The sequence below is a fragment of the Tamandua tetradactyla genome, chromosome 6 (genome assembly GCF_023851605.1).
Source record: "Tamandua tetradactyla isolate mTamTet1 chromosome 6, mTamTet1.pri, whole genome shotgun sequence".
NCBI lineage: Eukaryota > Metazoa > Chordata > Mammalia > Pilosa > Myrmecophagidae > Tamandua > Tamandua tetradactyla.
In genome coordinates, this window is record NC_135332.1 from 70,499,097 (window position 1) to 70,523,185 (window position 24,089).

The 24,089-nt window shown below is 59.4% G+C and overlaps 3 protein-coding genes across 18 annotated transcripts in view; 2 read left to right on the plus strand and 1 right to left on the minus strand.

Annotated features, from left to right (window-relative positions):
* The window catches only part of TNRC6C (trinucleotide repeat containing adaptor 6C), a 182,636-nt gene extending 179,700 nt beyond the window's left edge, over positions 1 to 2,936 (plus strand). For all 7 annotated transcript variants that reach the window (XM_077166090.1, XM_077166094.1, XM_077166093.1 and 4 more), the window contains one exon: positions 1 to 2,936. In XM_077166090.1, coding sequence (XP_077022205.1) covers positions 1 to 361 — 361 coding nt within the window. In that variant the 3' untranslated portion in view covers positions 362 to 2,936.
* TMC6 (transmembrane channel like 6) overlaps positions 2,232 to 24,089 on the minus strand; it is a 22,511-nt gene continuing 653 nt past the window's right edge. Inside the window, exons 3-23 of one of the 8 annotated variants that reach the window (XM_077166102.1) lie at positions 23,830 to 23,890; positions 19,802 to 19,941; positions 19,509 to 19,660; positions 19,326 to 19,412; positions 18,854 to 19,009; positions 17,477 to 17,582; positions 17,243 to 17,339; positions 16,752 to 17,009; positions 16,209 to 16,399; positions 14,826 to 14,970; positions 13,777 to 13,932; positions 13,086 to 13,237; positions 12,852 to 12,933; positions 12,632 to 12,729; positions 11,934 to 12,026; positions 11,540 to 11,615; positions 10,867 to 11,000; positions 10,485 to 10,661; positions 10,126 to 10,249; positions 7,618 to 7,685; positions 2,232 to 6,174 (exon numbers count right to left, since the gene is read on the minus strand). In XM_077166102.1, the coding sequence (XP_077022217.1) occupies positions 6,117 to 6,174; positions 7,618 to 7,685; positions 10,126 to 10,249; positions 10,485 to 10,661; positions 10,867 to 11,000; positions 11,540 to 11,615; positions 11,934 to 12,026; positions 12,632 to 12,729; positions 12,852 to 12,933; positions 13,086 to 13,237; positions 13,777 to 13,932; positions 14,826 to 14,970; positions 16,209 to 16,399; positions 16,752 to 17,009; positions 17,243 to 17,339; positions 17,477 to 17,582; positions 18,854 to 19,009; positions 19,326 to 19,412; positions 19,509 to 19,660; positions 19,802 to 19,857 (2,466 nt within the window). In that variant the 5' untranslated portion in view covers positions 19,858 to 19,941; positions 23,830 to 23,890 and the 3' untranslated portion in view covers positions 2,232 to 6,116. The other 7 variants (XM_077166097.1, XM_077166100.1, XM_077166098.1 and 4 more) reach the window with 7 other exon arrangements.
* TMC8 (transmembrane channel like 8) overlaps positions 23,974 to 24,089 on the plus strand; it is a 13,449-nt gene continuing 13,333 nt past the window's right edge. For all 3 annotated transcript variants that reach the window (XM_077166105.1, XM_077166107.1, XM_077166106.1), the window contains exon 1: positions 23,974 to 24,054. The gene's annotated coding sequence lies outside the window, so the exon portion shown is untranslated. The remainder of the gene's footprint in view (positions 24,055 to 24,089) is intronic.

Below are 24,089 nucleotides of genomic sequence, written 5' to 3' on the forward strand. Positions count from 1 at the left end.
GTGTGTTCTGGGAAACACTACCATCCTGGCGGAGTTTGCTGGTGAAGAAGAAGTGAACCGTTTCTTAGCCCAAGGCCAAGCGCTGCCCCCCACCTCCAGTTGGCAGTCCAGTACCGGGACCAGCCAGGCACGGCTCGGCGCCTCTGGCGGCTCCCACGGCCTGGTGCGGGGCGATGCCAGCCACTGGAATGCCCCGTGCCTGGGCAGCAAGGGGGGCAGTGACCTGCTGTGGGGTGGGGGACCCCAGTACTCAAGCAGCCTGTGGGGCCCACCCAGCACCGACGATGGCAGGGTGATGGGGAGCCCAACCCCCCTAAATACTCTGCTTCCTGGCGACCTGCTCAGCGGGGAGTCCCTCTAGGGGATGAAGGGACCTCTCGGGAGTCACAATCATCAGCACTAGGAAGAGAACGCCTGGCCCTTTCCAGCCCGGGCAGCGCCAGGATGGCCCAGAGCCAGCAGCCCGGCCGCCCTCCGAGTACCTCGTCCAGGACTGACGGCGAGCCTTGGCCGCGGCCCTTGCGAACTGTTCCTGAAGCAGTGCAGGCTGCGTCCGGTCAGTGTCACATGCTAACGACAGGATTTATTTCATAGCTTTTTATTTCATGTTGTCTTCTGTTTGTATGGCGTGTTGTCGTTTTAATTTTTTAAGTATAAAAGCTGCTTAGAATAGTTCTATCATGAAGGGCACTTTTCAGATTGTGGGCTGGAAAGGGTTATTTTGTCAAGGGGGGGAGGGAGCCGGGGAAGCCTATTTCAATGAGCCTGTGAAGATTATGCACATTCACCCGAGGCCAGGTGGACCCGGTAATCAGGGGCGACCCGTGGCGGGACGCTGCGCGCTCTCTGCCCCCACCATCCGCCTATGCACATCACCCTTGTTCCATTACTTTTTCATGTCGTTTTTTTTATCCCAAAAAAAATATTTTTTAAAAGTTAAAAAAAAAAAAAAAAAAAAGACATATCAAACATGCAAATACTTGAATCCAGCAGGCCAATAATGAAATGTGAACACTTTCTAAGTCGAATTCTACACTTCCAGGTTGACACCAGTACACAGAAGCAGGCTCGAGGAAACATGTCTAAGTTTGTGCGTGTGTGTGTTGGGACAGGTGTGTGTGTGCGCGCGTGCGCACAGGCACGTATTTCCTGTGTTTGTGTGTTTGACAGTGTGTGAGGGAGTTAACTGTGGGTTTTCCCTTTTATTCAGTATATGCTTTTTTTTTTCTTTTTTTTTGCGCATTGGTCAAACGTTTAATTGTTGTTATTATTAGCTTCTAACTTTGCACTGAGTGTCCAGCCCTCCCTGTAGCTAGTCCTATATGTTCAAGAGAATTCATAGGACAGGGCGTAGGACGATTCATGTGTAAATGTTTACTCAAGGACTCTGTTATTGTGTTTAAAAATTACAGTGTATATCTCTGGAGAAATAATATGTATACCTACCTTTAGCAGCTTTTTATTGTGGACTAATGCAAGAAAATTATTACCAGAGTATTGCACCATTTTTCCATTTGGAATATAAAGTTAAAGAGAAAAAAAACTGTTGTTGAACTGTGGCCATAGATACTTGTAAAGGATGGATGGTTCCGAGGAAGGAACAGAAGCAAGCACTTGGACATGGGCGGTGACTGCTTTTGGAGGAGCCCGTGGTTTGGGCTCCCACCTGTTTACAGACCTTTTTTTTCTCCTTCAAACTTTAAAATAAAAAAAAATTTTAAAAAGGAATTTAAAAAAAAGAAAAAGAAAAAAAAAAAGACTCCATCATAAAGAAACCTATTTTCAGAATGCAGAAACGCGACTTCAGAGCTCTGGGATTGAACAGTGTTGTGTCCCCTCCTTCGGCCATCACCGTGGACTCCTTCACGGCCTCTCCTCTTCCTCGTCAGAGTGGCGGGATATGGTGGCCACTGTCTTGCACATGCCGGGCGCGCTCAGGAAAGCCAGGGTTCCCGAGGGACAGCCCCACACCATTTCATGTATTTCTAAACCCAACTCCTAGCACTGAAGATGTTATGGGAAAAAAAATAAAATAAACAAAAAAATAAATAAAGAGAAAATAAAAAAAAAACAAAGAAGAAAAATACCTAATCTCTAATGTGTAGCAGTTACATATTTACCAAATAATGGACTCAAAAGAAATAGATGTTTGAAGAGTGCTTTATATATTAAAAATTGCTTTATGTTTTAAAAAATGATCAATGTTTTGATTGTTTTGAAAGGAAGAAAGACAATGGATAACATACCCTCAAGTATGTTTTAAATATATAGGAACATTGTGCTCCCTGCCTGCTTGATCAGGAAACTTGTGCATTACATTTTTTTTAATTAGCTTTTTAATGGTTTTCTCAAAACAAAACAAAACAAAAAAACAACAAAAAAAAAAGAGGTTCCTGCAAGATAGCAGATCAACAAAAGCTGGTTTTATAGAGGATCATGAACTATGCACAAACTGGGTTAAGACTTTTGTTCTCAAGGTTTAGTAGTATGTTTAGCTAAACAAACCCTCCTCAGAGTCATTGCATCTCATTGCCGTTACATGCATTCTCTGTATTTGATGAATACACACCTGAATGTGTATATCAAATATACATGCATGTGCGTGTGTGTGCGTGTGTGTTTGCACCCTAACGTACAGCTTTCCATGCTGCCACTGAGCATCAAGTTGTAGAAGACTCCTGATATTTTAAAATTGGGTATGGAAGTAAAGAATCTGTTATTTTGGGCTTTCATTGAGATTTGTTTTCTGTTGTTTTTTGTTTTTGGCCTTTTCTTTTGAATTAAAGATGTCTGTAACTCCGAGATTTAAAAAAAAAAAGTTTGTGGCTTTTAATGTTTTTCCTCATAGAATGTGATTGTCAAAAGAACATGCACCGAAAGTTGCTTTCAAAAGTACAACGCTTTGTTGAATCTTAATAAATTGCAATTTTTTTCTTGGCTGTTCAAATAAATGTGTTTTTTATTTTTCAAAGCTGTAAATCATCAGTTAAACGGAGAGAAAGAGTTGTCATGCCCTATGTAATAAATTCCCCGTCTCCTTTTAGAATGGCTTTAGGGTTTATACATATAATTAAGCTCAGAATTGCAGTTGTTTGACTTACAATTATCATTTATCAATTGCTAACATTTGAGAGGCTCAAAAGAGTGAACCAGTTCTCCACTTCCAGCCCCCACCCACACCTGTTGCATCCGATGACCGCTGTTGTCTTGGTATGGGCAGCAGAGATGCTCGCCTGGCCTCCTGCCAGGAAGCTCACCTCTCTTATCTCTGCCTACTTCCACCTGTGACCCAATTTGGGCATCAGTAATAACGATGAAGGCCTTCTGTGTCTCTCAGGAAAAGCCTCCATTAACTTTCACAGAGTATTTTGTGGTAGCACGGTGAATCTTCTGGTGCTGAATGAAGCACTAACATTCTCGCCACAGGATTTCAAACTGCATTTAAAAATCAGAGAAGTCAGGTCTGTGTTTGCAGGTCCATTGTTAGCCACATGCCAGGACCTTCAGTAAGTTAAAATGGCAGCATGTCTGTTCCAGTCAGCATAATAACGACGGTCTCAAAGACAGAGCAAAATGTCCTTCGTGACCCCTTGCTTGGAGTCTTCTGCCCCGACTCTCATGGGTAGAGTCATAGGTGTGTCTCCATCCTCGGGGATTTCTGTCGAGCAGATGGGGCCCCAATGCCACAGACTGCCCCCCACCCTGGGGAAGGTGGGGAACTGGCTCAGCTTTTTGGAAAGCTGAGAAGCAATGTACTGAAAGGGCCACTGCAATCAAGAAAAGAAAAGACATAGGATGAAACTCAGAAAGTGGACTGTCAAAATGCACTTGAAATCTTAGCCTAGATCGCCCCTGGGGGCAGCAGCCGCAGTCGGGCTGTTGGTCCTTCAGCCTTGTGCCCACTGTCCAGTCACACGGGAACAAGTGTCCAAGGGCTAGTCCCTGGGAGAACACGTCGGGGCCTCAACAATGTCCAAACTTCTGGCAGTCTTCAGCAGGGAGGCAGCTCTTGTCCTGGGCCAGGAGGCTGGATAGGGATTGGACAACAGGTAAAGCAGGGGAGCGTGAGCAGAGGCCCAGAACGAGTGCCAGAAGCGGGCTTGGCGCCAGGCACGCGTTCCCTGCTCTGGGACCTGCAATTATGTCAGCAGTTGGGAGCGAGAAAGTTTCCCATGGCAAATACAGTCAGGTCCTGGGCTGACCTTTATTCTTTTTTTTTTTTTTCCATTGTCCTACCAATGCCATGGAGGAATTGTAAAGGTCAGGGGCTGTTCCCCGAGAAGACGTGCGAGAGAAGGGGCTACTTCAACGGAGGCTGCAAGAGGAGCCGCTGTCACAGCAAACCTTGATTCTCGGGATATGAATGCCAAGATCCAAGATACACTGGAGCTGAGCACGTTAGGTACCAGGAGGGTATTTCGAGAAGATTCTTTGCAGGGGATCGAGGAAAACCCACCCAGGAGTTATGATGGAAAAAAGGCAGTTGATCTTTGAGCTTTGCCTATCAGTTCTTCTCAATAAGAAACGCCGTTACCATCTGGGGCAGGACACGTCCCCCTCGTGTGGGCCTCTCCCCCTGAGCGGGGACCTCTGAGTCTGCTGCCCCAGTCATCGTGAAAGCCAGAAGCACACGGAGCAGGCCTCGGGGACTGCTCTTGTGATTTACCAGAGGCTGGATAAGGCAGGGAGGCAGGAGCCCTGGTTCTCAGCCTTGGCTGCAATTTACACAATATCCAGGGCACACCCCAAGCCGGTTGGAACAGACTCTCTTAGAGTGGCACCCAGACAGCTCCCCAGGTGATTCCATTCTGCAGCCAAGGTCAAGAAGCAACTGCCTGGGGGAACCTGGTTACTTCCATGCCTTCAGTGAGGTCTCACGTGACACCTACAGCTAGCATTTGTCTGAGCACAACCTCTACTCTTTGCCAGGCCCAGAGCCCCATGGCAGGGGTGGGGGTCTTGGCACACAACCAAGCTCCCTCAGCCGCCAAGGATCCAGCCCTCCTTCGGGCAGCACCACGGACTGGCTGTCCTGGCAGAAACACAGGGAAAATATGCCAGCTGAAGGGCCTTGAGGTCACACGGGAGCTCTACAAAAGCACCGTGGCACATCCTTTCCCTTCTCTGACGTCGGTCGTCATCCCGATCTCGGGTTGCTTGGAGGCAGGTGGAGCAGGCTTGAGAAGTCTTAGTTCTGACGATGAGGCCCCTGCCGAAGGGCCGGCCATCCTCAAGATCACAGGCGTACCCCAGGTTACCACACTTCGCTTTATTGTGCTTTGCCGATAATGGCATCTCGACATATTGAAGGTTTGTGGCAACCCTGCATCAAGACAGTCCATCGGCAAGTGCTCGCCTCGTGTCTCTGTCACATTTTAATTAAGGTGTGTGCGTTGTTTTTTATGACATAATGCTCTTTCACACTTAATAGACGACAGCAGAATGGAAGCATAGCTTTGATATATGCTGGGAAGCTAGACCATTTGCGTGACTCGCTTTATTTCAGTGGTCTGGAACCAAACGTCCACTATCTCCAAGGATAAGGTCTGAGCGGATTTGGTCCAGAGACTCCCAGGTCAGTCCTGCACTTTCCAAACGGTCTAGCCAACCCGGAGCAGCGCGGCCCACGCCCAGTCACCTCCCGGCGCCAGGTCAGATGTCACCTTGCCCCAGACCTCCCGTCTGGGGCACAGCCAGCAGAGGGCGCCCCTTCCTGCAGCCACGCACCAGGGCTCAGGGCACCCGGGAAGGCTGTGGCCTGGCGAGGGGAGAGGCATTTGGAAGAGCCAGAGGAGGGAGGCAGCGGCAGGCACCTGGAGGTCATCCTGGAGGTAGGCTGTGAGCACCGGGGAGGGAGTCTTGCCAGGTCTGCTGTACAGACTCCCAAATCCAGCCCATTTTGCAAAACCCGTTTAATCAGAATAAATATTCTCGGGCACGGTGAAGGTCCTTCCATGTCCAGCCATGAGTGGGCTGCAGAGGGGGCCAGCTGGGCCAGCACTGAGGCTAGGCTGTGGTGTTGGGGGATGGTGTCTGTGCCTGAAAGAGCCCAGGGAACCGGGAGCCGCTGCACGGCGAGGGCAGCCGCCGCAGAGACACAGGGGCCCGCTGCCTTCCTACCACTGTTCGGTTGACCGGGAAGGGGTTTCCGCAGCCTCCTCAGTTCGGCCAGCCCTGCCGGAAAGGGAAGTCAGCAGGGCCAGTGAGCCTCAGCCTCCCAGAAGACGCTCAGAAGCCCCACTCAGGGCACACATCCCAAGTCCCCAACAAAAGTACCAGGCCTGCCAGGCTAAAGGCTCTGGAGAGACACAAAACATGGGCTGGAAGGAGGATGGGGCCAAATTGCAGCACCAACAGGAGGCAGGTTACCCAGGGCCATCAGGAAGCACCAGGACAGATTTGGGGTGAGGGAAGTCCGACCTATGAAATTGCCGCTTTCGGGGTTAACTTCATTTGGCCAGGGGCATTTGGGTGTCCCTTCAGCGCAAGCCCAAGAATCAAGGCTCCAGTGGGGGCTTCCAGCCCCCAGGGATGAGCAAGGAAGGGTGCACCCCATCTCCACCTCTCAACATGCCTCACGCGCTCCACATGGGGAAACCCAGGCTGCAAGCCTTGCAGAGCCTCCCAAAGGACTGAGGCCCCCAGCTCCTCACCCACTGCTTCCCCCAAAATCCCCCTCAGGTTCCCCAGGCTTAGTTCAGGGCCCACCAGGGCATGTGTTTGGTCAGTGAATGAATGAATGAGGAAATGAATTAAGACCAGTTCAGGGTCTTATTCTAAGGCAGTGCCTTCCAGTGTCAGGATCCTGCTTGCCCCTGCTACCTGGAGGTGCCTTGGGACAGCAGCTTCTGCGTACCTGCAGTCCAGAGCCTGGGAAGTCAAAGCCCAGGGGCTCACCAGGCACCAAGGGTGGGAAGTATGCCTGTGAGAGTGTGTGTGTCTGTCTGTCCTTCCACTGGGCACAAGGGAAGATGCCTGCCCAACGAACTCTCCTGCTGTCAAGGTCACTAGAGGTGGTCTGGGCCCCTCCTCTAAGGACAGTGCCTCCGAGCTACAGGGATCCCAGCATCTCCCCATCTCCTGCAGGAGCCTGGGGTGGGCCCCAGGACAAACAACGTGAAAGCAGAAAGGAGTGGGTGAGAAAGGGGACGTTGGGGTTTGCTGGGGAGGAAGTGGGAGCCTACAGTTTGCCCCACATGGAGGACTACAGTAGAGATGGAGGGGCATGGACCCCCGGGAGGAAGACCAGCAGAGGACACGGTGGGGGGGAGGGGCGGGGGGGAGGGACCATCCCAGGGGAGGGGCTCCCACAACCTATAAAGAAAGGGGGGTAGGATTGAAGAGCTACAAGCATGGTCTGAGAGAACCCAAGGTGCCCCTAACCCCTGCACATAGTCCTGTTTCCTCTTTTTCCCCCAAGTACCCCCACCCCTGAAGAAGGGGGGAAAGATGGTGGGGGAGCCCCCAAGAGGCAGAGGGACGCTGTCCGCCCCGGGAGGTCAGGAGCCAATTCCCTCCCCTCCAGGTACCCAGGCATATGTCCCCGGGGAAGGAGGCAGCCTCCCGCCAGGGCCCCACTGCCCACATCTACCTGCCTGCCTCCCCCACCTCACTCACCTGCTCCTCTCCTCCCTCTCATAGACGGAGTGAAGCTTGTTGATTAAGAAGATTTTATCCTCTCCCTCCTGTAATGGCCACAACACAAGAGGTGAGGGAAAAGAAGTCGTCCGTTCTCAAGCATGCATGCAGAAAACCTCCCTGATCCCAACTGCATTTGCTATATTACAAGTTGACAAGCTATATTTGACTTTACAAGCAGCAGAAAAGTAAAGGAGGGGGGAAAAGGTACCAGAACAAGGAGGGAAAAGTCAAGCTGGGAAGGGGTCTAAATATGGCTCTCAGCTTCCTAGCTGCCGAGGTGAAAAGGGAAGCGTGATCAGCCACACGGGGCAGGCCTGCTTAGGGCCAGACTGCTTCAATTTAAAACCAGCCCTGCCCCATAAAAAGGAATGAAGCTACATGCTACAACAGGAATGAACCTTGAAAATATTACTCTAAGTGAAAGAAGCCAGTCTTGAAAGACCACACAGATTGTATGACTCTTTTATATGAAATGTCTGTGATAGGCAAATCCAAGAAGGCAGGACTCTGGACCTCGGGCTGCGGCTGGGGGGGGGGGGGGGGGGGGCAGAGGAGAATGGGGAAGAATTGTGAATGGGTCCAGGGTTTCTTTTTGGGGTGATAAAAATGTTTGAAAATTACTGGGGTAATGATTACACAACTCTATGAATATTCTAAAAACCACTGAATTGTGCACGTTAAATAGTGAGTTATATGAAACTATATTGTGATCACTAAAGCCGTTTTTAAAAGTTAAGAAAATTAAAAGGTGCAAGGTAGTGAATGCTAGGCATTTACAAATTGATATCAGGTTTCACTTGTAATCTAATAAATACAAACCCAATGGAAAAGAAAAAAAAAAAACTGGCCCTGCCACACTAACTCTGCCTTGGACAAGCTGTCTCACTCCAGAGCTCACTGCTGACATCTATAAAAGGGGGAGAAACACAGCTGTGCCCTGGAGGCTCTTTTGACAATTCAATGTGAAAAGCACATGAAGCAGGCTCAGAGAGGACACCAAATGACAATTTTGTCAGAGCCAAGCGGCGCTGCTCGTGGGCATCTGGGCACCGGCTCAGCCCAGGAGTGACCCTTAGAATAGCCAAGGGGCTGTTTCTCTCAGCTGAGCTGTGACAGATCTGGGGGAGGGGGGCAGGGGCCCGGGGCGGGGGGCTTGGCTTAAGCTGCCCTGCCCAGGCCTGGGGAGCGGTTCTCCAGAGCCTCAGCCCACTCCTGCACCCCGAGGCCCTGTTGTGTCACCCGCAGGCCAGGGGCAGAGTGGCCCCAGCAGAAGTGACACACCCCAGGAGGCACGTCAGCTTCGAGCTCTCCTCCAGGGGTACCGCTGAGAGCTGGGGCTTAACTTGTGTTGCACTGCTGTTTATAATTCCAGTGAGACGTGGGCGCTGTCTCTAAGCTCGGCCAGCTGGGGGCGGGGCTAACTGGGAGCCTGCTGGCCCCACCCCGCTGTCCTGGCGGACACCCAGCAGCACCCTGTCCTGCTGGCTTGGCCTGACCTCCAGGAGATTGCCCGACGCCTCTAACATGGCATCAGGGCAGCCACTAGCAAGAGCCTGGAGCCAGTCCGAGACCAGGACACAGATCTGGGGTGCACGTGCCCAGCCAGCTGCAAAGCAGGCTTGGTCTTCAAGGGAAGAATTGCGGGGTGGAGGGAATCAAGGGGAAAACAACAGCAGAGGAGGTTGATGTGGGGGCTGGGGGCCAGGGATCAGGACTCTGAGCCCCCCCTGGTCACCTTCACAACTCAGCCGTCCCCATCCTGGCCCATCCACTCTGACAAACGTGCCACCCCAGTGAAGGATGTTCAAGAGAGGAAACAGAGGCAGGAAGGAACGGTGGTACATGGCTATTCCCTGGACTTTCTGTGCAAGTTTTCTGTAAATCTAAAACTGTTCTAAAATTAAGGTTCATTCTTTCTTTAAAAGTGGTGGTAGAAGGAAATCAATGTCAGGGCTGGGGGGTCAGGGGTCCACCCTGACCCTTGGTTCAGTTCTAACAGCTCCCGCAGAAGCCCCTGACCGTGACGTGGCTCGGGAGAGAGGCGGAAGGCCGGGCAGGAGGCGGGAGTGGGAAGCACCGGCCCAAGCGAGTGAGCCAGCCGGGCTGGGCGGACACTGCTGAGCAGAGCAGGGGACATGCCTGGGGTAGGGGTGGGGGCTGGCTGCCACCTGAGGGGCGCAGAGCCCTGATAATAAAGTATATCATGTGCTCAATTTTTAAAACTTCAGACTCCTGACCCTCCTTCAGTCTTGTTCCGTTCATTCATAAAAACGAGGGAACTTGTTTCACTGGAGAAGTCCAAAGCCACTGCCCGTGTCCCGGAAATCCTAGCGCCCTAAAAGGCCAGCCTGCCAGACCACGGCTGGACTCAGGCCCACACCCTCCTTCCGAGGAGTCACGCGGGCCCGGCGACGGCGGCAGCCTGGCAGGCAAACTCCTTCCCCAAGCGGGCGGGCGGGGGACCGCCGCGACCCGGGCACTCACGTTGCTGATCTGCTCCTTGAGGAGGCAGATGACCTTCCGCTGGCCCTTGACCACCTGGGTGTTGAGGTAGATGATGGCTCTGTGGGAGACGGCAGTCAGGCCGGCCTGACCCAGATGGCACCCCCTGAGGGGGAGGGCCAGCGGGCCTGAGGGTCCCCTCTGGTACTCGGGTCCCAGCAAGACCAACTAGCCCGAGCACTGTGCCCAGCCTGCAAAGGGGGCCTGAGGCTGACCCCAAAGGTCAGCAAAGGGGGCTCCGGTTCCCACACCGCAGCGCTACGGGCCGCCCCCCCCCCCCCCACTGCCAGGTGCGGGAGCCTGGAAGGGCCCACGAGGAGGGCCGGGGTCCCCCCACTCACAGCAGCAGGGCCGACAGCAGGAAGATGAAGGAGGGATTCTCCATCAGGTAGCGGTGGGCCCAGGGCAGCCAGGAGACCCCGGGGCCCGCCCTCTCCAGGTGGCGCACCCACACCTTGCCCGCCTCGTAGATGGTGTCCAAGGTCCGGAAGGGGCCGCAGGTGTCCGAGGGTTTCACCCTGGGGGGGGCGTGGGGGGTGCCCCGGAACCCTCAGCCCGGGCACAGACCCCCCACCTCCTGCCACCCCAAACGGCGGCCACCAGCCACACCCCCACCGCATGCCCTCCAGCCACCACCCACCCCCGACCTGGGGTAACGGCACGGCCAGGCCTTCCCACGCCCCCACCCCGCGCCCACCCACCTGCGCCCGGGCACCCACTCACTGCCAGATGGCGTAGCAGAGGAAGATGGCGGCGCCCAGGAAGGAGGGGAAGGCCAGGAGTGTGAGGAAGAGGGTGCTCATGTGCGCGGCCAGCCAGGGCCGGCGGGGTGCCTGGCAGTTGGCCATCAGGCTTGTCTGGGGGGACAAAGGCTGCCCTGCCACCACCACCCCTGACCGCCGACCCCCAGGCCACTGCATGGGAAGCACCGGCGGGGGTGGAGCAATGAAGAGCTGGGGGTGCCGACCTCCTCGCCTTACAGACGGGAGACTGAGGCACACAGGGGCCAGCGTGTCCCACAAGGGGGGGACATTTCCACTGACCCGGCACCTCTGCACCCAGCACTTTCAGACCCCAGCCAGCCCCACTGGAGCACGAGCCGGGAAGCAGAGGCCCCGAGGAGAGGGGCCTGCCCAAAGCGGGTGGAACTGGGACCCAGATGGCACCCCCCTGACGGGGAGGGCCAGGGGTCCTGAGGGTTCCCTCTGGTACTCGGGTCCCAGCCAAGGACCAACAAGCCCAAGCACACTGCCCAGCCTGCAAAGGGGGCCTAAGACTGACCCCAAAGGTCAGCAAAAGGGGCTCAGGTTCCCACACGGCAGCGCTATGGGCAGCCCCACCCCCACTCCGAGAGGCGTACATGCCCCCCCGCCCCGCCCCTAGGCAGCCCAGTCACCTTCTTGACATAGAAGAGCAGCAGCAGTTTGATGACCTGCACGGCAGGGAGGAGGGGCGAGAAGAGGACCCCCAGCCTGGAGGAGGGGAACAGGGCGCTGCAGGGCAGACCCTGGGCTCTGGGCCCCCGGGGCCGCCTCCCCAGGGCTGGAGCAGCCACCTGGGCCTGGCTCAGGGTTGGAGCAAGCTGCCCCTAGGCCGGCCCCCACCCTGTACCCCAAGACCAGGCTGGACGCTGAGCCACACGGAAGGCGTCGTGCACGCGGCCGGAGGGGTGGCGCTGGGGTCCGCATCACTCCAGAATCCCCAGGGCGGCCGCAGGAGAAGGCAAAGGCTAGGGCGCCCGAGGGGGAAGGGGCCCGACCCCCAGCACAGGGCCAGTGGAGGACGCTCACCAGGTCAGGGTCTGCCCATAAATTAGCTCCAGTACATTCCGGCCTATGTCGAACTCAGGCTTCCGCCTCCTCTTGAGCTTCTCGGAGACGAGCCTGGGCAGAGGTGCCGCGGATGCGGCTGGGGGTGCAGCCCAAGAGACGCCACCCAGTCCCTACCCAGTTCCCACCTGGTCCCCACCTGACCTGGCGGCTGCCCACAAAGCTGACCAGCAGCCCCACGTGGCTAGATGTCAGAGAACCCCCCGGCCAGGCGGCCACAGGATCCTTTCTTTCATTCAGCCCTTTTCTAGGCACCATAGCTAAATCACAGAATCGGCACCAACAGTTTTATTGCTTTGGAAAAAGAATCCTTTTTTTCATTATTCCTGAGTTTATGTTTCCCAAGAAAATATGGAAACGCAAAAAGCAGGAAGCAAAAACCACCTGAAACGCTGGCACCAGCCCGCAGCATTTTGAAAATGTCCCCTCACTGGCCCTTTCTCCCCACACTTTCCTTCTTCGCACATAACTGACGCACGTTGCTTTGAAGCTTGTCTTCCCTTCTAACCTAAAAATAAGCTGCATCCTGTGTGTTTCTCTCCGTCTCTGCTGGAACTGATCTGGGGTGGGGTGAGTACTCAGAAGAGCTGATGGGAGGGGGAGGGGCTTAAGGAAGTGGGCGGGGCCAGGAAGCCCCACCCAGCCCCCCAACCTCTCACCTCCACAGCAGCTCCCCAAAAAGCGTGTCCGCCAGCGCGAGAACGAAGTCCATCACCGAGAGGCGGTACAGCTCCTGGCCCACGAAGCTCTCCCAGCACTGGAACACACACAGGGCTCCTCAGCCTTCCCCACCCCGGCCCACCTGGGGGCCTGCCCACCGCTGCCCGGCCTCTGGGAGCAGGGAAGCCCAATGGGGTGGGGGTGGCTGCGGCCGCTCACCTGGCCCTTCAGGGAGCCCGGCCTGCGGCCCAGCCAGTGGTAGCAGAGAATCCCCAGGATGGCCACCTTGAGGAGGAGGTTCCTGTAGGGAGCGTGAGGCTGGGGGAGGGGGGCCAGGGAGGCAGAGGCCGCCCCCCCTCCCGGGAAGGCCGCACCGCCTGGCCCCCGCCATCCACCCACCTGCACGCGGCCACCCACCTGCACGCGGCCACCCACCTGCTCACGGCCACCCACCTGCTCACGGCCACGTAGGCCTCCAGCCCGGGGGACTCGTGCTGCTCCAGGGCGGCCAGGCCGCGGTACAGGTAGGAGGCGCCCAGGTTGAGCAGGCACACCACCAGGGGCAGCCCCAGCAGCCCCGCCTCACCCCCGGCGGCCACCGGCCTCTGCCAGGGCAGTGGGGGAGGGCAAGGGTCAGGGCAGGGGCCAGCGGAGGGGCGGACCTGCAGCAGCACCCCCCACCCCCACCCACCCCAGAGAGCCTGCTGCCCCAGGTCTCATGTTCAAGCCGCCCAGGAAGTGGGCCGGGGAGGGTGGTTCCGGGCAGGGGCCAGGAAAAGAAATGAAACGAAAAGGAAGACAAGACAAGAGGAGTGTTTTTGTTTTTAGGTGGGAACTGGGATAGAATAATGGGGACAGCAAGGTCGAGGCCCCTGAGGGGAGCCAGGAGGCCAGGAGGGGTGCGAGGGATTCCCAGCCCCAGGCTTCCCAAGGGGTAGGGGGACAGGGGGCCCAGGCTGACACCAGGTGATGCTGGGTCACCCTAATTCCAAGCTCCAGGCTCCCAGGGTCCTGCCCCCTGCGGAGAGTCTGACCCCTCAGCCTAGAGCCCCCCCACACTGGGCCCAGGCTGGCTCCCGCCCCCGCCACCCCACCCCGAGGCTGGCTCCTCCCACGGCCGCCCCCCTCACACCCGGCCTCACACCTTGATCATGAACTCTGAGAAGGCGTAGACGGCCATGGCGCAGCCCAGCATGGTCCCCAGGCACAGCAGCCAGCCGAGCCCCAGCCCCAGCGCCCGCCGCAGCCTGGCACACACGCTCCGGGGGGCCCGCCGCACCCGCCACTCGGCCAGCAGCTCCTGCAGAGGACAGCCACCCCGTCCCCACTCACGGCACAGCGCCCAGACGGGCAGGCACCCACACACTCAGGACGCGCGAATCTGGACACGTGGGGTGGGGGGGCTGGAAGGGTCAGAGCTGGAGCAACAGGGGCAGGGGAGGGGCCCTTGCCCAAGAGGGGCTGCCCTGCCCACCTCCCCACCCCTGAACGCACCTGCAGGCCCGCCCCAATGCCAACGCCTCTCCCCTCCTGCTCTGCAGCCCCCTCCAGGCTTGGGCTCAGGAGCCCCAGCTCCCCACCCTCCTCCCCACCCCCAGCACCCCTCCCCAGGCTCTCTGCTCAACCCCAGGGCTTGCCCCAGCCTCCCCTCAGGCCCCCTCCTCCCTCCTCCTTCCCTTCCCAGCCCTGCCTTCCGCACGTGGCCTCTCTCGCCTTGTCCGCCCAGCTTCTGGGCTTCACAGCTGACCAGGTGGCCCCCCACCCCACAGGAGCTCCCACCAAGGGGGAACAAATAGCCCCCTGGCCATGGGCAACCTGAGACAGATCCTGTGGCACAAAACCCCAGAAAGACACAGAACTTTCCAGGGCGTCCAGCTCTGCCGCCTCCTAGCCTTGTGTCTGAACCTCTACGCCTCACTTTCCTCATCTGTAACAGGGGGCAGAGGGCAGTCCCTCCCCTAGGCTAACACGAGGACACCGGCCTTCTCCCTCCCAGGCTGAGGACAGACGCACACACTCCCAGGGAAAGACCTGAGTAGAAACCTGACTTTCCTTGGAGGCCTCAGCGCCTGGCTCTCCAGCCCGGGAAGAGTCCGAGTGGACATGCTGAGCTTCCTTCCAGAGCAGGAAGGAGAACAGGCCTGGCCATGGTAGGGGGCCGCAGCCCCAGCCCCAGCCCTTCCGGTTTCTCACCTTCAGGTGGGTGCGAATGTTGGCATGCTGGAGGCGCGAAGCCCACTTCTGTGTCACTTTGTGGTCCCAGGAGCAGAAGACCACGCTGGCTTGGGCACCCAAGGTGCTGCCCACCCGGTAGCTCTCCCCAAAGGAGTGGGACATGCTGTGGGGTGGGGGAGAGCCAGGAACTAGTAGAGGCCATGCAGGAACAGCAACCCCATCCTGCCCAGGGGCCCACCTCCTGCCACTTGGTCCGCCCCTCCTGCACCACACCCAGCCAGGTTCCCAGGAGAGGACAACTGGCCTGCTTGTCTCACCCACTGGATGTGCCTGTCCACTGTGGGGCCCACCATCCACAGACAGCCCTGCCAGCCACCGACACACAGCAGCTGTCCCTCTCCTCCCCAAGAGTGGATACAGAAAGAGCCAGACCCACCTCAGGGCCTTTGCACCATCTGTCCCACGGTCTAAAAAGCTCTCACCCAACTCCTTCCTGCCCACTCTTCTTGAATCTCAGGTCAGTTGCCTCCTTCCCTGGGAAACCACCCTATCCCTTCACCTATGCTCCCACAGGCAGATGCCTCTGGGGCCCCTGAATGTTTCCAGCCTGTTCAGTGGTCTGTCTTCTCCCATAGTCAAGAACCATACTCATTTACCTTTCTGCCCCAAGTTAAGCAAGTGCTTGTGGGATGGATGGATAGATGATAGATGGTGGATGGGTGGAGGATGGATGGATAGATGGATGATGGATTGATGGAGGATGGATGGATGGATGGATGGATGGATGGATGGATGATGGATGATGGATGGATGAAGAATGGATGGATAGATGGATGGATGGATGATGGATGGATGATGGATGGATGACAGATGATGGATGGATGGAGGATGGACAGATGGATGACGGATGATGGATGCAGGATGGATGGATGGATGATGGATGGATGGAGAATGGATGATGGATGGATGGAAGATGGATGGATGATGGATGATGGATGGATGACAGATGATGGATGGAGGATGGATGGATGGATGGATGGAGGATGGATGGATGGATGACAGATGGAAGATGGAGGATGGCTGGATGGCTGGATGGATGACAGATGACAGATGGAGAATGGGGGATGGAGGATGGAGGATGGATGGATGGATGGAGGATGGATGATGGATGGATGATGGATGGATGACAGATGATGAATAGATGGAGCAATGGGTGATCAATAAACCAATGGATGGATGGAAAGATCAATTGATGGATGGGTGGGTGGATGAGGGGATGGATGGATGGATGGATGGATGGATCCAGCGATCAATGGATGAATCAATGCATGTTTCCATCATTGATGGATGGAGGATCATCGGATCCATGGACGATGAGGGAGCATTGGGGAGAGCCATTACCTGTACACCAGAGTGATGCAGGTGATAAAGAAGGCCACGCCCACAGTGAAGAGGTAGGCCAAGGGCATGTTGTACGGAAGGCTGCCCCCCCCAGGGGTGCACTGGCCACCATCCAGCAGGGGCTCACAGGGCTGGTTGAGCGTGGTGTTACTGTAGTAGCCGTAGTACATGACAGTGTGAGTGAAGCTGCCCTGGGGAGAGGAGGCCCAGCCAGGTCAGGAGCATTGCCCACCCCAGCCCCAGCAGAGAGGGGGCACCCCAGGGGCAGGGGAGGAGAGAGGCAGAGCCGAAGGGACAGTGAGGAAAACAGAGGCAGGCAAAGGGCCACAGCCGCCCTGGTGCTTCCCAGCCCTCGCTGAAACCAGGCTGGATGGATGTCAAAGACAGCCAGGTCCCAGGCCTTGTGGCCACCTGGAGTCATGGGGACGGGGCTCTGTGGAGCCTCAGGGACTCCCCGGGGAAGCTGTGACCAAGAGGGTGGGAGACACGAGGCAGGTGCCGATGGGTTCCCCCAGCCCTGCAGAGGCCCTGGCCCGCCCTCACCCCGCCTGTGAGGAGCTCCAGGCCTGAGAAGGCAGGGGCCGGGCCAGGAAGGCTGGGCGGAAAGGCGGCCTGCACAGCCACCACGAGGGCCAGCAGCGGCAGCAGCAGGAGGGCGTTGAGGGCCAGCAGGGTCTTGAGGAAGACGAAGTAGGAGAGTACGCTAGAGCCGAACTGGCCCCCAATCTGCTTCAGGGCGTAGCGCCACGGGGTCAGGGCATGCAGGCCCGAGAGCAGCCGGAGCCCCATGTTGTGCAGGGCCTGTGGGGACAGCGGCAGGACGGTCGCGCTGGGAGGGAGGGTGGCCAGAGCCCCGGCACCTGGCTCAGAAGCAGGGGCAGCAGTGGATGGATGGCTCGGGAGGAGACAGGAAAAGGTTCTGGGCACCAGAGGGGGCTGAGGGCTACAAGGACCCCAGGAGCAGGAGACAGGGTGGCAGCCCCCAGCCCCACCCCCCACCCCCACAGGGGCCCTGGGGTCAGCCCGGCTCCTACCAGGGTGCAGCTGTATCTGAGCCGGCTGCTGCGGGAGAGGACCCGCCCACGGCTCCGCTGGCCCCTCCCTGTCCCCTGCGGAGCCCGGCTCTCCTCCCTGCGGGCAGAGGCAGCGTCCATGCCTGAGCTGAGCACCAGCCCAGGCCCTTGCAGAGACCACCCCCTCCCCCCCCACACACACCAGAGGGCAGGGACAGGGAGCCCGGGGGGCACACAGGGCCCGTGGGCACTGACCGCAGGCAGCGCTTCTCAGCCAGGTTCAGGGGCATCCCGCGGAGCATGTGGTCGCGCTGGGCCACCGGCAGGCCCTGGAGCTCCTTCACCAGCAGACTCCGCTTCTCTGCAGGAAAGGGAGGAGGGAGTCCTTGGCAGCCCACCCACCCCCATCCCACCCCCCGCAGCATCCCCCCTCTGCCCGCGGCCGCTCCGTCCCATCTCCTCCAGCCCAGGAGCACCTGGTTTCCCATCTCCACCGAGCCTGCATCCTCAAGGCCGGCCCTACACCCCCCTTCCACGACCCAGACTCTTCGTGGGGCCGCAGGAGACCTCACTCCATCCCAGAGCATCGGAACCAGCGGGGGTCCCACCCCCACCCCCTTCCCCAACAAGCGCGCGCACACGCGCACACGGGCTCGCGGGCTAACCGTGGAAACCAAAGGCCTTGTCTCCTCTAAAGGGGTCAAAGACCCCATGACGGCAGGCGAGGGACAGAAGGCCGAGCCGGCACCGCCTGGCCACCACAGGCCTCTGGCTTCCCACTCACCAGCCAACAGGCCCATTAACCCTCACGGCAGCCCTGGGAAGCAGGTCCGCTTTGTTTAGTTTTGTTTTGTTTTCTGTTGAGGGAGGTACGCTTTCAACCCCAACTTTATAGATGAGAAATGTGCCCCTTGGGTCAGGGTAAGTGACAAAGCTGCCACGCTCACCCTCCCTGCCACCCTGCCCGCGTCATCCTGTGCTGCTCCGCTGCCCCCCAGCAGGGGACCTTGGGCGGACTCTGAGAAGCAAACAGGGCAAGGCCCAAGAAAACACAAGCGACTGGGGAGGGCAGAGCCAGAGGGGACAGCAGCTGGGATGCGCTGGATATCACCAACCTGCCTTCATGGCTACGAGACTGGCCCCTGGCCCCTCCAAATTCGCTCCTCCTTCCGCTCCCCGTTTGCCCACTGCCCCATTCCAGTGTTGCTTCCTCCAGGAAGCCTCCCTAGATGCCTCCAGGCTAAGCCAGTTCCTTGATATTTTCCAGCTAAGCGTTTCCTTATCTAAGCTTTAATTTATCTGGGGGCTAGGAGCTAGTTCACCTGGCAGACAAAAACCTGCTGCCAAGCTGGAAGGGTCCGTGGCCCGCCATCACAGCCCCAGTGTGTGGGCCAGTGTCCGCAACCCTGGCCTTGGTCAACTGATGTTCACGCAGCAGAGGCCAACTGTGACTGAGGGCCTGCCGCGGGGTGAACTTTGCAGCCGAAAAGCCCCCTCCCTTGCCCTGTGGCCATGCTACCAAGACAGCTCCGGCTCCTGCCGGGGGAGGGGTCCCTGGTCTTGCTGGCACCTGGACACCCCCCATCCCCAGGCCGGCCTGACCTCCCCACCCCGCGTCCTCACCCCACTCACCCTCCTCCTCACGGGCCATGGGGTCCAGCTCCAGGTCGTGTCGGAGGCTGGGCCGGGGCAGGAGCGCCGCATCCCTGAGCAGGGGCCGCCCGCTCCCGCGCCGCAGTCGGACTGTCCGGCTGTAGTACTGGGAGATGATGGCACCACGGCTGCGGCCTGCAGGGGGATCAAGTCAGGGCGGGGGGCGCCTTGGCGCCCTCGGTGGTGGAAGAAGGGGATGCTTCCACCCATTCCCAGGCCCAGTTCCAAGGAGCAATAAAATTCCTTTACCAGGGGCCTTGGCACCACTGATCCCAGGAGCCTATTTTTACCCTGTGACTATGGAAGTCATTTTTAGACCCCGGCCAGTGCCCAGTGGGACTCGGGGACGGAGGTGGGGCGGAAGCCACCAGGGCCTGGCTGAGCTGCACAGATGCCTGCCTGAAAGCTCGGAGCGCAGGGGCTGGGGTCCATGTCGGGGGGCCCCACTCACCGATGGTGCGGCTGGGCATGCTGGCCAGGATGCGGAGGGTGGCCGAGCTGAGCTCAAGGGTGCCCCCGGGCCCCAGGAAGTCGCTACCTGTAAAGGGACAACAGGGTCCAGGGGCCCTCTGGAGACTCTGGCTTCCCACCCCACCCCCACCCCCAAGCAGGCAGACTGGGTGCCCGGCCTCACCTGGGGCCTCCGGGGGCCCAGACCCCAGCTCCCTCTCCTGCAGCTCCAGCCCCTCCTCGGCCCCTGCAGCCGCCACCCACTGGCTCTGCTCCTGGATGAGCTGGTGGAAGGAGTCGTGCACTGCACTCTCCTCGTAAGGGCTGGGCTCCTGGCTGCTGGGAGGAGCAGGGGTGGGGGTTCAGCCTGGGGCGAACCCAGTCCCCCAGACCCCACAGTCTAGTCCCTCCTGGCTGGCCTCCCTGGAAGGGGCACATCCCAGCCCCCCGACTTCCAGGGCCGGCCAAAGCACTTACCCCTGGTCCTCCGGGCTCTCGGGGACATCAAGGACGAAGGCCACTGGCTGGGCCATGTCTGTGCCCCTCGCCCCAGCTGGTCTGCAGTCTTAGGCTGGCTCTGGGCCCGGCTGCGGCCTCCGCAGCCCTCTGGGGCCCATCTGCCGAGAGAGGGAGCACCGCTGCCAACACTGGCCTCCCACGCCTGGCGCCCGGCCAGCACGCCCGTGACCTCGGCCCATGGCGGGGCACCACCCGCAGCCCGGCAGCCCCCTCCCCCTCACCCCAGCCAGACATGGGGCCAAATGAGCGGTCCCAAATAAACCCCACCCCATCCCGGGAGTGGTAGGACAGAGAGCCCCTCCCGCTACAAGGGGAGGAGGTAAGGAGAGGAAGGAAGGGTGTAGGGTCTGGGCAGCTCCCCATCTGTTTCCTTGATGTCGATTTCGCCAGTCCCAGGGAAACGGGGAAGGGGTGGGGTGACAGTGAGTTCTAGAGTTCTCCCCCCAGGGACGCCACCCTCTTGGCAAGAAAGGGCAGGGCCTTCTCTGAGACCCCACAGAGATGCTTCCCTTTGCAGGAAATCCCACCAAGTCATCCCCCACCCCCAGCCCTCAGGCTGGAAGCCTCCACAGCTGCCCGCACCCAGCCCACGCGTGGCCCCAAGACCACCCTGTTCTCTGAAGACCCAACACCCCCACACCGTGTCACTGGAGGGCTGGGGGCAGGGCCTAGCAGCCAACAGGGCCTCCTTTGTCCCCACTCTGCTGTCACCACTGGAACCAGAGCAGCTTTGTCCAGGGCTCCCGCCTGGGCCTATTCACCCGGTGGGGGTGGGGGTACTGTGGGCTGGGGGTGCTGTGGGACTCTGTGCAGTCTGCCCCACCCTCAGCCCCAGGGGAGTCAGGACTCGGGGACAGTGGGCCAGCTCAGGACAGCTTCCCAGGGCTGAGGGGTATCCAGAACCCGCCTCTGGGCCCAGGCCCCCACCCTCTAGCCCCTCATTTCACCCCGGTGGCCCTGCTGGGGAACTGGGTGGGAAAACCAGCTGGGAGGAGGGTCAGAGGTGGAGTCCCAAACAGTGGCCCAAAAGTGGCCAGAAGAGGGGCTGGTAGGGCAGAAGGAGCTCTGCTGGCTCCTGCCCAAAGGCCAGCCCTGGAAGGCACGACCTGCCCTTCCCACCCAGTTCCCAGGCCCTGGAGCTGGACTCCTCTGTCCCCACAAACTCGGATTGCCAGGTCCAGGTTGGGCCTCCGGCACACCCCTGCCCAACTGGGGGCTGGGGTGGGAGGTGCCCGGGGGCTGCATATCTGGGGTCTCTGCCACCCATAGGCTAGGGCTCACCTGGGCCTGCCGAGAGGACTTCAGCCCCGCTGGTAACTGGCCCTTCCCCCGTCCCCCTCCCCAGGCTAGGGCAGGGCCCTCGGAGTTTCCGGGGTGCATCATTCCTGAGCCCTGAGCTAGGTGGGGAAGGGCAGGGCAGGGCTGGATTCCCAGGAAGAGGGAGTCTGGGAGCTCCGGGGTGGCGGCAAACTGCGGGAGCCCTAGACCCGGCCCCCCTCCTCCCCTCCCCTCCCCCAACCGCGGCCCCAACACCCGCGGCGCGCCCCACACCCAGTTTCCCATCCTGGGCGCACAGACCTCTGCCCCCTCCCCTGAGCCGCCCCCGCTGCGCTGGGGACTGCAGCCCCCCCATCCCGCTACTCCCCAGCTCAGGTCTAAGGGCTCCCCGGAGTGAGGTCCCGGACCACCGGGGCGGGAACTCGGCTGCGGGAAGCTCCCGGGTGAGAAACGAATTCGGAAGGGGCGGACCTGCCCGGCCAAGGCGGGGGTGGGGGCGGGGGAACCGGCTCGGGCTGCGGACGAGGCGTCGCTCCCGAGCCCCCACTCGGCGCCCGGATCCGGGGCCACTCACCTGGGAGGCGCCGGGAGGGGCCCCACCCGCCCGCGAGGCTCACCTGTCCCCCGCAAGGGCCGCCGGGAACTGTGGTCTCAGCTCCGCCACCTGGGGGAGGGGCCGCGGGGCCGGGGGTGGGGGTGGGGGTGGATAAGAAAGGGCCCCGGGGCGACCCGTGGCAGGCCTGGCGGGGGCCGGAGGGGGCGTGCCGGGCAGGGACAGCCGCAGCCCGGCCCACGTGGCCTCGGGCCTGGACGTCACGTGGCCGGCTCCCGTCGCGGCGCTCACGGCCTCACCGCCGGGCGCACCACCCTCCCGCACCCCACCCCGTGGCCTGCAGGGTGCGCGGCTATAGTCCAACCTCCCCTGGTTGGGGGTCCCCAACTTCCAACTGTGGTGGGGCTGTTTCCCCAAGTTACAAATAGGGACAGTAATTCCAGACGCACCCACTTCCCAGGGCTATTGTCCAAAGCAGACCATGCCCCACGAGGGAGCACCTTGTGCCTTGTGACAGGGGATTGGGCAAGGCCATCCTCTGGCGGGATCTAGGGCACTCCAAAGGGTGGCCCTGGGGCCACCCCCTCCCCCTCCCCGTCTGGGCGTGGCTTCTTTTGTTTATCAAGCAAGTGTCAGGAGCACTTCCTGTGTGTAGGTTGGGAGGAGGGGGGCCGAAAGGAGGAAGGATGGGTGCCTCTCTAGGTCTCCTGCTCTTTTCCCTGCTCACTGTTCTTTCCCACAAGTGACGGCAGTGCACACAGGCTTTTACCCATGAGGGGACGAGGCTGGGAGACATTGACCAGCCTCCTGGGTGACACCAGCCAGGGGGCAAGCCTTGGTGCACCTGGGAGCCTGACTTTGAGAAAGTCCGCACCAGAGCCCTCCTTTGGATTTCAGGGGACTACCGGGACAGGCAGGGTTTGAGCCCTTGGGACAGAGGCAGGTCAGGGGCACTCCTGGAGGAGAGAAGAGGCGGGCTCAAAGACATCCATTCAAGGAGGCAGACAGGATGAACAGGAGCTGGGAGACAGAAAGGAGCAGGGAGGGCCCTGCTGGAGGGGAGGACCACGTGGCCAAAAGTGAGGACGCAAGAATGAAGGAAAAGGGGGCCTGCCACGTTAGGCTGGACCAAAAGGGCAGGGCCAGGGTTGGGGCTTTTTTTGTTGCAGCTGTTGGCGGGCGAGGCCCATCAGCCGATTATCTAGGGTGGTTCGTTGCCCACGACACTTGGTGCCCTGGCGTAGAGGTTCAGTAATCCCACCCCACCCCCAGCCCCCGCTTCTCCTCCAACCACTTCCTCAGCACTCTGCACATCCCTGCCCCAGCCACCCTGAACTTGCAAGAGCCCAAGCTCAAGTCGAAGATCACCTCCTCCAGAAAGCCTTCTTGGATTGCTCCAGGTCCCATTAGTTGAAGCACTTGCCACTTCTTAATGACACCTGCATTTGCCCATCTATGCCCCTGTCCCCTGAGCCCACTGGGTGTCCAGCAGTCAGCGCTGGGCCTGCCACAAAGCAGAGGCTCCAGAAACCAGGAGGGGAAGGCTGGCAAGAGGGAGGGAAGCTACCAGGGCATCTGGACATGAGATACCAGGCCCTGAGAGGGACAGAAAGGAAGGGCAAGGCTGCAGGACCTCCCAGGGGACCCAAGATGACTCCTAAGTGGCTATCCGTGGAAAGGCAGGCCCGGAGATGATTCCTGAGCATGTTCTAAGCCTCCCTACAGCTGTTTTGCTGACTACTAATGCCCAAGGGAAAATAAGCAGCCCCATGCAGATGGGACCCACCATCACATCCCTATCATGCTTGCCGGCCGAGGCGTCCCAACAACCTGCAGTACACAGATAAGGGGTCCTGCCACTGTGCCTCAGCCGCCTGCCGCCCTGCCTGGGTCTGGCCCCCTGGATCAGGTCCCTGACTTTCCAGGCCCGAGGGAAAGAGGGAGGAGGGGCGAGCCCACAGAAGCAGCCCCCAGACAGCATCAAACTGCCCATTGCAGCCCCCAAGGGAGCCCTGGGCGGCTTGGACCTTCCAGGCCACAGGGCCCCAGCCCCGGCACTGGATGCAGCTTGCCCCTGGCCCACGCAGGTTGCATAGAACCCCGACCCCCACCCAGCCCACATTAGGCTTGGCCTCTGGAGCCCCGTGCCTCTCACCTGCCTGGCTGCGTCCACACGCAGGAAGTACCCGGTAAGCCTCAGTTCAGAGCAAAGGAAACTGCAGGAGGTGGGGAGGAGAGGGGGAGGAACCGGGGAAGGGGTGCGCTGCGGTTCCTGTCATGTGACACCCGCTCCCCTCCGGCTCCCTCGCAGCCCGGCCTGGCCTGGCGGGAGCCCGTTGGAAGAGAGGGCTCCCCCCAGAACTTGTTCCGTGGGTCCCAGGTGAGCTGGGTGAAGGATGGGGGACGGAGAAAGGG